Source organism: Stegostoma tigrinum, chromosome 4 (assembly GCF_030684315.1).
Source record: "Stegostoma tigrinum isolate sSteTig4 chromosome 4, sSteTig4.hap1, whole genome shotgun sequence".
NCBI classification, from domain to species: domain Eukaryota; kingdom Metazoa; phylum Chordata; class Chondrichthyes; order Orectolobiformes; family Stegostomatidae; genus Stegostoma; species Stegostoma tigrinum.
In genome coordinates this window covers 35,099,365-35,111,702 of record NC_081357.1, presented here as the reverse complement: position 1 = coordinate 35,111,702, position 12,338 = coordinate 35,099,365, and the positions used below count along the sequence as shown (strand labels likewise).

At 38.2% G+C, this 12,338-nt stretch overlaps 1 protein-coding gene across 7 annotated transcripts in view; it reads left to right on the top strand.

Moving 5' to 3' along the window:
- cep162 (centrosomal protein 162) overlaps window positions 1-12,338 on the top strand; it is a 113,748-nt gene that overhangs the window by 30,548 nt on the left and 70,862 nt on the right. For all 7 annotated transcript variants that reach the window (XM_048530866.2, XM_048530869.2, XM_048530868.2 and 4 more), the window contains 4 exons: window positions 3,975-4,112; window positions 5,430-5,615; window positions 7,863-7,944; window positions 8,694-8,985. In XM_048530866.2, coding sequence (XP_048386823.1) covers window positions 3,975-4,112; window positions 5,430-5,615; window positions 7,863-7,944; window positions 8,694-8,985 — 698 coding nt within the window. The remainder of the gene's footprint in view (window positions 1-3,974; window positions 4,113-5,429; window positions 5,616-7,862; window positions 7,945-8,693; window positions 8,986-12,338) is intronic.

Genomic DNA, 12,338 nt, shown 5'->3' with positions numbered 1-12,338 from the left:
AAATTGTTTCCCTTTTTAAGACATTATCCAAAAAAATTGTTCTTGAAATGTCTTCTTACTCAAACGTTTTTTACTTCCAAAGGGAATGTTACTTAACGGGGGAATGATCCACAAAAACAATCCAAAAATTTCTGTATAAATTGATCTTTTTCATTTGTCTTTCAACAGAGGTGAAGCGAGGTAAGATTGGGAGAGCAAACAGATAAAGGATAAAAAGTAAATTACCAGAAATATGAAACAAACAGAGAGGCTGGATATATATTGCTTGTCAATAGTACCTCGAGGGAGAATAGTCAAGGTTTCACTCATTGTCTGCCTTTTTATTGTTTAATTCCAAACAGCAATGTACTAGTATTGGATGAAAGGGAAGAGGAAATATGTAAAACATACTAAAACATGTATCACGGAATCAGTGGTTGATGTTATATCTGATCTAACAGAAACATGCGAAATAATAATAGAGAACAAAGAGATGGAAGACCAATTAAATACATATTTTAGTTCTGCCCTCACAAAGGAGGTCCAAATAACATCGCAAAAACGTTGTGGAACACAAGGTCCTGTGAGAAAGAAGAACTAAAGGAAATCAGTATTAGTGGGCAAACTGTGTTAGGGAAATTGATGCATTTAAAAGACCCATAAATCCTCAAGGCCCAATAAACTATAATCCCATAATAATAAGGAAGTGGCCCTAGAAATAGTAGATGCATTGGTGGTCAACTTTCAAGATGCTACAGGCTCTGGATTAGTTTGCATAGATTGGAAGGTAGCTAATGCAACCCAAAAATGAGGAAAATAAAAGAAATTATAGGCTGGTTAGTCTGATATCAGTTGTGGGGAAAATGCTAGATTAATGCTTGAAACCCAAGTCTGTAGTCCACACAAGGGTGTGGTCGAGTGAGCTGTGAAGAGGAGGCAGAGGTGCTTCAGTGCCATTTTGGACAAGTTGAGTGAGTGGGCAAATGTATAGCAGATGAAGTATAATGTGGATACAAATGAGGTTATCCACTTGGGTTGCAAAAGCAGTAAGGCACATATTTATCTGAAACAATTAGATTGAGAAGGGTAGGGAGTGTGGGTGCAATGAGATCTGGGGTGTCTTTGTACACCAGTTGCTGATTGTACACATGCAGGCACAGCAGGCGATGAAGAGGGCAAATGGTACATGAGCCTTCAAAATGAGAGTATTCGAGTAGAAGACAAGGAATGTCTTGCTGCAATTGTACAGGGCTTTGGTAAGACCACATCTGGAGTATGATATGCAGTCTTGTCTCCTAATCTGTGGAATGATGTGGTGGGAGTGTAATGAAGGTTTAGCAGACTGACTCCTAGCATGGCAGGACTGACGTGTGACAAGAGACTGGATCAGTTGGACTATATTCAATGGAATTTAGAAGAATGAGGTGGTGGGGACTTTCCTAGAAACCTATAAAATTCTAGCAACACTAGATTTTTACAATGACCAGGGAGTGCAGAACCAGATCTCACAGTCTAAGGATTTAGAGTAGGCCATTTAGGATGAAGATGATGTTTGTTCTGTTGCCTGGAGAGTTGGTTTGTGATGCATGTCTATGCTAACAGTATGTGTTCCATTCCTGCTGGTTGAGGTCATCTTCAAGATTCTACCTTTTTCAACCTTTCCCCTCATCTGAGGTTAAGTTAAACTCACTACCAATTGTCTCTCTATGCCTAACAAATATGGTAGAGTTTTTTTGAGGAGATGACCAAGTGTTTTGAGGAGGGCAGGGCAGTTGATTTTGTTTATATAGATTTTCAGCAAGGCTCTTGATAAGGTCCCACATAGGAAATTGGTAAAGAAGGTGGGATCATGAGATTCTATGTAACGAAGAGAGGCTGGATGAGCTTGGAGCAGAGAAAATTGAAGGAAGACCTGAAAGAGGTGTATAAGATTATGAGGGGCATGGAGGGTGGATGAAAAGCAGCTTAGTTAAAGGGTCAATAACAAGGGGTCATAATTTTAAAATGAAAGGCAGGAGGTGGTGTAGAGGGGATTTGAGGAAAAAGTTCTTCACCTAGAGGAATGGTGAAGGTCTGTAATGCACTGCCAGGGAAGGTAGTTGAGGCAGGAAAGCTCATAACCTTTAAAATGTCTTTGAATGAATGTTTGAAGTGTCAAAACATGCAAGGCTACAGGCCTAGTGTGGGAAAGCTAATCTAGTGGAGGTAGAACTATATTTTCAGCAGTACAGACTTAATGGACCAAGGGGGTGACACCTTCTAATGGCACCTCGTCTGTAATGTATGATTCTGTCGTGAGAAGAATTTCTTCACGCAAGAGTGGTGAGTCTGTGGAATTTTCTGCTACACAAGGTAGCTGATGCCCAAACATTGATTGTTGCAAGAAGATGTTAGATAAGGTTCTTCTGACTTAAGGGATCAAAGGATATGGTGAGAAAGCAGGAACACGTGGATTACCAGCCATAATCAGTCATATTGAATGGTGGAGCAGGCTTGAAGGGGGCGAATGGCCTGCTCATTCATATTTTATATGTTACTATGTTCCGGCAATCAGTTAAGCAGTAGAGAAATTACAAGATAGAGATATTTAAACACTTAAAAATGCAAGTGCTATGAGATTATCAACTGTGATCTTAGAAAAATGCAAATTAAGAGGGATCACAGAAACATAGAATTGCTACAATGTGGAAGCAGGCAATTCAGCTCATCAAGTCCTCATCGACCTTTGAAGAGCATCCTACTCAGATCTACTCCTCTTTTCTGTCCCTGTAACCCAGCATTTCCCATGGATAACTCACCTAGCCTGTATGTTCCCGGACACTATGGGCAATTTAGCATAACCCAGTCCACCTAATCTAAATTCTTGGATTGTGGGAGGAAACCAGCACACCCAGAGGAAACCCACACATGTACAGGGAGAAAATGCAAACTCCACATAGTGACCCAAGGGTGGAGTTGAACCTGGGTACCTGGAACTGTGAGGCAGCAGTGCTAACCATGGAAATTCAGAAAACCTAAAGATCAGAATTGAAATTTAAACAAAAGGACTGACTAAATTCTTAACATGCACCAGCTTCAAAAGCAAAGTGAACAGTTTGAAGGGAGACCTACATAAATAAAACCTAGGCAAAGTGGGGTTCATCAATCATACTGGTAAGCCAAAGGTACTATGTTGGTAGTGTCATCCACTCATGAAGAGATTAAGCAGATAGAAACAATTTTGATATTTCAAGCTGCCATCTTTTTGGCATTCCAGCTTCTTTCCAAGGAAAATGAATGTTTCCTAGCTAGGATAACCCAGAATCGTTAAGTTTGACTGAAAGTTTATGAAATTTTCGCTTTGCCATAAGTACACACTTGGATGCTGCCAGTTGTGTCAAGACAAATTGATATAGATGAGAAGCAATATGGGCAAATTTCATGTTCATCTACAACATTTGGAATAGTTGACCAAGATTCTGAACTGTTTAATAGTCTTAATTCTGTGGAATGAGAAACCTATGCTCATTGACTGACTATATTGGTTCACAGACTAACAATACTTCAATTTTAAAACCCATTCTTATTTTCAGATTCATGGCCTTGCCCTTCCCTATCTCTGCAATCTCTGCCAACTTCAATGCATTCTTATTTAGTTTGATTGCCTATTAGTCAACCAGAGCATGACTAAGAATATGGTCTTGAAATCTTCAAGCAATAAGGAAGCTAGAAAATACACTTCCCCAGTCTGAGAAGTAAAGGCTTTTGCGACAAGAATACAAATGAAATCTGATCTTAAATGTCTTTATTGGAATCTGGGTTGCTAATTGAAGCTAGATTTTATGTCTGTAAGTTATCGACAAGCTTGATGACGAGAAAAGATTTCATTTGAAACTTTTCATGGAATGTGAAAAGTATTGTAGAATTAAAATTACTTTTTTGAATTTTTTTTCTTTTTTATAACAACATGATTTTCTTGTGTCAGATATATAATTATCTGTTCTTGTCATTTATAGTTGTCCTGCTAGATTCACTAGATTCAACTCTAGATGCACAAAAGTTATTACAGTCAGAGGATGACCGATCTATGATAAAACCTACAACAGAAGAAAATCATGGACAGCAAGGCCAAGCATCTCAAATGTATACCACTAGTAAGTAACATAAGATAATGATCCGATCTTCTGTCTATGCAACAAAAGAAAATCATTATATCAATTGGTATTTTAGTAAGTACATAGATTTTTGCTCAACCTGCATGTAATGGTTTAGGCAGGGTGCTGCTGCAGCAGGTGGCGGGGTGGAGAAGGGAAGAAAGAAAGCAGCTTCTGCACTCCATTGTGCTTATGCATGATCAAGAATCAGCTTGCTTAAGGAAAACATCCATCTTCCTTAGAAAGAAGTTGGGATGCCAAACAGATGGCAACTTGAAGTATCAAAGTTGTTTCTATCTGTTTACATGAATGCCCATGACTGAAATTCAACCTTGAGTAAACGTTACCATCGAATCAAGGTATAGTCAGTGATCTTATGAATATCTATTGGTGTTCATTCGTATATACTGTTAGATTATATAATGAGACTGGACCATAGTTGATGTAAACAGTTTCTTAGAAATAACAACAGGATCATGCCTCCTACTAGAAGTTCATCCTCACAGGGCTAGCTAAGCTCTAGATTGAAGTAATCATCATATTAAGTTTCCATTATTTGGAACTGATTACCATTATAACAAGTAAGTTGTAACTCTTAAATTATTTTCAGCCATTTTAATGGTTATTCACAGGTGCGTAGGAAATTGATTAAAATACGTATTTGTTTGTGATGAACACAATTTCTCTCTAACGCTGCAACACTGTTAAATATTAAGAAACGTTGAGTGTAAATCTTTTTTAACTTGCTTACATATTAATGCCTCCCTATTTCTACATGTTATTTTGAGAAGCATTTTAAACAAATTCAATGCATTTTTTTTAAAAAAACAAATCAGCCTGACCTTAACACCAAAGGTACTTTACGGACTGTATCATTTTATGTTTGTATGACAGAACAACAGATTAGCTAAAAATCAAATCAACCACGGATGAAACACTTAACATTGCTTATTCATAGTCATAAATGCTTACATAAATACCAAATTTGGATTGCACAATGAAATAATAATCTCAAGATATTCCACGGGTTACTTCTTTTTATACAAGTGCTGCATCAGCTTACTTTGTTAGATAATCTGTTATTGTTGATTGATAGGACAGTTGGGAATATAGAAAGTCATGCCTGGCAAAAGTACAGGACTTGGAACAGCAGATCTTTTATCTGTTCTAAAGTTGCATACACTTGATTAGCTAAAATTGGTGTTATCAAATATTCTGTTAAACAGGGTAACTAACATGGCATTAGATGTTGAAATCAATATAAGCATTATCTTGTAAATTTTGAAAAGTTTTGCAGCTTTTAGTTTTTTTCAACAGGTATTTCCTATGAACAAACCAGTAGTGATATTGAGGCCTTGCATCAAGCATATTGTGACATTGATCGATCTCTGGAAGCCACAACTGTAATGCAAGGTATAAAAAATCAAAAAATCATCAATTTTGTTCAAGATCTTCAGAGCCCTGTTAAGGACTTAACAAGGAATGTTTCTATGGGAGAATCCGGTAAGCATTAAATTGAGTTTTTCACGTTGCTGTGTGAAATCACAAATCCTAATTGAGTTAATTCATAAGTGGTAAGTATAATCACACAGATACAATGCCTTCAATCTTTAACTCCAGTAAATAGTAAGAAATGATTCAAATATTTACTAGAAGCCAAACATTTTGAAATCAGGCATGTATAAAATATTCACATCTGATAACCGTATAACCTACAATTCAAACTTCTTTATTGCATTGGAAAAAGCCTTCGTCACATGCAATGTTTCTATGTAATAGACATACAAAGAAATGCATGCATTTACTATTTTGCTTTTGTTCTGGATAGAGATGTGGCCTTTATCAAAACTATGAAACCTGATTCTACAAATTATAAAGGAAAATTCAAGATTTAGTTGTGTGCATTGTCCTTGCTGATTCAGTAATTGATACTGTGAATAAGGTTCTCCACATGAAAGTGTTCCTAAAAAAATAGCCTATTTGTTTCCCAGATAACAAAGTGTGGAGCTGCATGAACACAGCAAGCCAAGCAGCATCTTGGGAGCAGGAAAGCTGACATTTTGGGCCTAGACCCTTCTTCATAAATGGGGGAGGGGAACAGGGTTCTGAAATAAATAGGGAGGGGGGGAAGCAGAGTGAAGTCGGATAGAGGAGAAGATTGACAGCTTGGTCCACACACTATTGCTCTTGACACTGAGTCAGAAAATCAAGTGTTCAGGCTTCCTTCAAATATTTGATATAAGACAGTATAGACTGGCACTTTATTGTGGGACTGTGATGGTACTACGTTATCAATTCAAAGAGCAGTCACCTTCAAAACATCAGCTGAATGCCAAGATCTCATGGTGCTGTTTGAAGAAATTTTTGAAATTCACCAGTATCTTTGCAACATTTCTCCGTCAATGACCTAAAACAAATCAATTGGTTTATCATTTATCTTATTTGCTTATACAATTTATGTAAATAAACAAGACAGTCAAGTTGCAAGGTTGGTACAACAAGAACAAGTAAATGATAATCAACAATTTTAAAACAAAATATTAGGATTAATGGAGAAATGTTGCAAAGCTACTGAATAAATTCTGTTCAGTTGCCCCAGCTCAAGAATACTGTTCTCATATTAGTTGCTGGCTTAAGCTGAAGGTCACTACATCGCAGGGTAGAGGTTCAGGAGGAGTGTCCTTCATGGTAACCTTTATCTAGTGTGAAAATTGAACTTGTGCAGTTGGCATCTCTCTGCATTACAACTGAGCCATCCTGCCAAATGAACTGATGATGCAAATAGAAGGATGTAGCCAGGTTAAGTGAGTGGGCAAAAAATTGCCAGATGGAATATAATATGGGAAAATGTGAAGTTTTGCCATTTGGCAGGAAGAATAGAGGAGCTGAATATTATTTAAATAGAGAGAGCTTACATAAAGCTTCAGCACATTTTGAGATCCTTGTGCATTAGTACATAAAAGTTAGATCTGAATTCAGCAGCCTATAAGGAAGACTATTGGTATGTTGACTTTTATATTTAAAGAAATGGGATATTAAAAAAAGGGATGTACTTAGAATACTGTGAACAGTACTGACAGTATCCCTTTCTAAGCAGAGATATACTGGCATTGGACACACAGGTTCAGTTGGTTGATTCCTGAGATGGAGTGATTGCTGAGTTGGTCTGTACCCAGTGGAGTTTAGAATGTGAGGTGACCTCATTGCAACATATAAGATTCTCAGGGTGCTTCAGAGGAGACATGATCTCAAAGTAAGGGATCATTCTTTAAGACAGAAATGAGGAGGAATTTCTTCTGAGGGTTGTGAATCTGTGAAATTCTTTATTTCAGAAGGCTGTAAAGACTAGGTCATTATGTAAGGTAATCAAGGGTTCTGGAGAAAAGGCAGTGACGTGGATTTCAAGATTAACAGATCATCTGTGATCTCATTGAATGGCAAAACACACACATTCAGCTGAATGGTCTACTCCTGCACTTACATTTTATGATTTTGTGAGCATGGTGACTGTACTCAAAAAGTGCATTCATTGAGTTGTTTTGGGATGCTGTGAGCAGGTTAAAGATGCTACATAGGTTGTTTCTCAAAAATATAGTAAAATCTGAAATGACTAAGAAATTAAAAGGTGAGGATCAAAAGGTGTATGATGGTCAAATATCTAAGCAACTGCTACATCTCTGAATAAATGTGGTGACTTTCTCCCTTTTCATAGTCAAAAATTACCAGTTAATCTGCACTTTTTTTTTACAGATTTGGTCACTGTCGAAGAACTAATGAATCCTATTAAAGCTGGAGATCTTGTTCCAGGAGGATATGATTCACATTCAGTAAGGTATAGTAGTTTGTTCAGTCCAACAGTGTTAAAAGCAAATAGTAATAATGTATTACCTTTAATATACCACATGTACTATGCTTTGCTGAAATGGTGCATCACATGTAGAATATTTTAATGGAGGTTAACATGATCCTTCTTCAGAGACTATGACTCCCGGGTTACAAAAGATTTGGATTTATTGATAATATGTTGGCTTCACCATTCACTTGAATAATGCAACTCATGTTATGGACAGAGAAAAGGATGTTAATGGAATAAATCATTATCTTCCATTTAATTAAAGCCAGAAGAATTTATATATGTCCTTGCAATTTTTTTCCATGTGTTTGCCACTTTTTGTTAAATTTGCACTATTCATTTTCTCATTTGCAATCACAACTGCAGTGCTTCAGTTGTGAAGTGCCATTAGTACTGGGGCAGATTTATCTTATCTCTCTGTAGCACTGCGTTTGATTATAATTGCATGCTGGAGAAGATCCCCACTTGAAATGGGAACATGCCTTACTGAAATGCTGGTAAATAATATATACTCACAGAATTTTCTACATCTATTTCAGATTTTCCATTTTTTTAATGAAATAGGCTTGGTGTTATTAAGAAATTTCTAAATGAAAAGAGACTATTTAGCCAAAGATACTTGCTTTGATGTAAGAGATAAGTTGTAATTTGGTAATTTAAATTTGGTTAGGAATTTTTTTCCAAAATACACCAAGTGTTGGACTTTTCATTATTTTCCCCTTCTGCAGTAAAAATGCACAGCAGGACTGTGAAGCAACAGAAATATTCAGAAAAAGGTTGGCTAAGGACACCTACAGTGCTGTGTCTTCTGAGTTACAGCTTGATTCCAATCACTTATCTGGAAGAAAAAGCACGTATAAAGAGTTATCTGAAAAATTATTCAAGGAAAGCGAGAGCTGCATGAGTAGAATTTGTGATGAAGATGTAGAAGCGTTATCTAATGAAGTTAAATATGATCCTGCAATCATACGCAATGTCTCTGTTTCTACTTCACAAAATGTTCCTCACCAAGATGATCAGGTATGTGTAATTAATTTGTGCAATGCAAGCATTTAATTTGGATGCATTTTAATTATTGGATATTCCTGGCTACTTTCAGCAATATGGTGAGTTTTAAGATAATTTTATATTAATTTATTTTATGTTTTTTAGCATGACATAACCCTTTGCAAAAAATGTCAATGTCCATCCCATGACCGTATTGCCAATAAGACACACTTTTAAATTGTATATCATACTGTGTTCTAATGCCAAGTTCGTTGGAGGTGGATAATGAGAATTGAATTTGTTAGAGTTAAATATTGTTGATAGTTTACTATGTTGCCAGTATCAGGCGTAGTTACCACACATTGCCCATGACTGCGAGCATTTACAGCAGTGAAGGAGGCCACTTGGCCCATCATGTCTACACCAGGCAATAAAGATCTGACTACACAAATCCCATTTTGCAGCTTATGGCTTATAGCCCTGGAAGCCATGGCAGTGTAAGTGAATATCTAAATCCTGCTTATGTGTTCTGAGAGTTACTAAGTCAACCACGCTTTCCAGCAGTCTTCCATACCCTCTGAGTGAAAGAAATCTCCTCCACTCTCCTCTTAGCCTTGTATCTGCTTGCTTAAATGTATGCCCCTGGTTATTGATCCTTCTACAAATGGAAAAACTGCTTTCCTATCCACCCTGTGCCCCTCAATCTTGTACACCATTATCTGGTCCCCACTCAATCTATGCTGCTTCAAGGGGAAATATCCCTGACAGCTCAGACCCTCCAGCCCAGGCAGCATCCTGATAAATGTCCTGTACGCCCTTTCTAGTACAAGCACATCTTTCTTGCATTTGATTAGATTAGATTCCCTACAGTGTGGAGACAGGCCTTTCAGCCCAACAAGTCCACACTGCCCGTTGCAACATCCCACCCAGACCCATCCCCCTATAACCCACACACCCATGAACACTATGGGCAATTTAGCATGGCCAATCCACCTAGCCCACACATCTTTGGACTGTGGGAGGAAACCGGAGCACCCGGAGGAAGCCCACGCAGACATGGGGAGAATGTGCAAACTCCACAGAGACAGTTATCCGAGGCTGGAATCGAACCGGGTCCCTGGCGCTGTGAGGTTGCAGTGCTAACCACTGAGCCACCGGGCCGCATTTTGATATAACATTTACCAGCTGAACTATAATTTGTAATCTCTTGATCATCCTTTCTCAATAATTGAATCTTTATAAAACTGGTAAAAATGGAAAATTAAGTATGAGACTATACAGATGAATTTCCTATATGCTTGGGATGTTTTTGAATATTAACATATACAAACCTCTAAGATAATATGTCTTTTGTGATTATTTTGAATTTAGAAATGCCTTATTCCTTGCCATTTACTGATGTAGCCAAATGCTTCACAGCAATCTGTTCAAAGTAGGCAATGAATAAAGTACTCCCACAAGAATGATGTGTATCACATTTAGTAAGCGTTGAACAGCAAGAGAATGAGAGTACAGGATCAAAGTCTTTCTGTGGCTGACTATAGTCTGGGTGAGACATACCTGTTAAGAAGGCATACAGTGTTTTAGCTTTCATTAATAGAGGGATCGCGTTCCGGAACCAAGAGGTTATGGTGAAGCTGTACAAAACTCTGTGCAACTGCACTTGGAGTATTGTGTACAGTTCTGGCCACCGCATTATAAGAAGGATGTGGAAGCTTTGGAAAGGATGCAGAGGAGATTTACTGGGATGTTGCCTGGTATGGAGGGAAGGTCTTAGGAGGAAAGGCTGAGGGACTTGAGGCTGTTTTCATTAGAGAGAAGAAGGTTGAGAGGTGACTTAATTGAAACATATAAAATAATCAGAGGGTTAGATAGGGTGGATAGGGAGAGCCTTCTTCCTAGGATGGTGACGGCGAGCACGAAGGGGCATAGTTTTAAATTGAGGGGTGAAAGATATAGGACAGATATCAGAGGTAGTTTCTTTACTCAGAGAGTAGTAAGGGAATGGAATGCTTTGCCTGCAACGGTAGTAGATTCACCAACTTTAGGTACATTTAAGTCGTCATTGGATAAGCATGATTGGACGTACATGGAATAGTGTAGGTTAGATGGGCTTGAGATCGGTATGACAGTTCGGCACAACATCGAGGGCCGAAGGGCCAGTACTGTGCTGTAATGTTCTATGTTCTGTATTGTGTACAGTTTTGATATCTTTCCTCAGCAAGGAGATGTCTTTTCTTTCTCTCGTTTGGAGAGAGAGGACATGAGGCAAAGAAGTGAAGGAGACTGTCTCCCCACATTTCAATTCACAGTTGCATTGGAGATGGCATGTACACCTGTGTACATCTCTGCATGCTTGATTATGAAGTTATAGACAAGTCTTCTCAAACTTTAAATACTCGATTATCAATGATGAGAGCCTGTCAGCTCCCTTCAGGAAATGGTTCTAGAATTTTGATCCGGCAATAGTAATGGAATGGTGATCTGAGTTCCAAACCAGGATAATGTGTGGCTTAGATAGCTACTGTAGTGGGGTTAATATTCCCAAGCTTCTGCTGTCATTATCCCTCTAGGTGGCACAGGTTAGAGGTTTGAAAGGTTGCATCAAATAAAGCCTAGGAAATGGAACACACTGCTGACAGTATACATTGGTTGTGAAGGGAATGCCTGTTGAAGACGTTAAATCAGTTGCCAATTCTCCAAATACTATTGAACGTCATTGGAGATTGGCACTGCATGGCACTAATGTGATGTGAGTGGTATTTGCCACTTTATCAGTCAAAGAGAGAAAGATATAGCTTGCAAAGGGTTCTTGTGGTTCATGGTAGTGTCCTTGTTTCTGGGCCAAAACATCTCCGATCATGTTCCACCCGCTTCAGGCATGTGTGGCATATCTGCACTGTTTAATTTTTGTGCAATTATAAATAATTTTAATCAATGAGACAGTGTTAGTTAGGAATGTAAAAAAAATGGATAGCAAGAATTTTTACAGGCATAGAAATAAGATTAAGTAAAGTGAGAGTTGGTCCTCTAGAGAGTTAGAATGGGGAGTTAATAAGGCTGATTAAGATGATGCATAAGTTGTCAGTCAATGGTGATTCTACTACACATCATCAGATGATGATTAGATTCTGAAGATGGGCATTGCCTGGCACTTGTATGATGCTTACCCAAGGCATAAAGTATATTTCTGAGTAAAGGACTCTTGTGGTACAAGGTAGTGCCCCTCATAGCATCTCTACTATAAAGAAAGAGGCTATTTGGCCCATTGAGTCTGCATTGACTCTCTAAAGAGCATCCCACCCAGATCCAGCACTCCCCACCCTGTCCCTGTGACCCCACATTTGCTATAGTCAGTCCACCCATCCTGTACATCTTTGGGATAG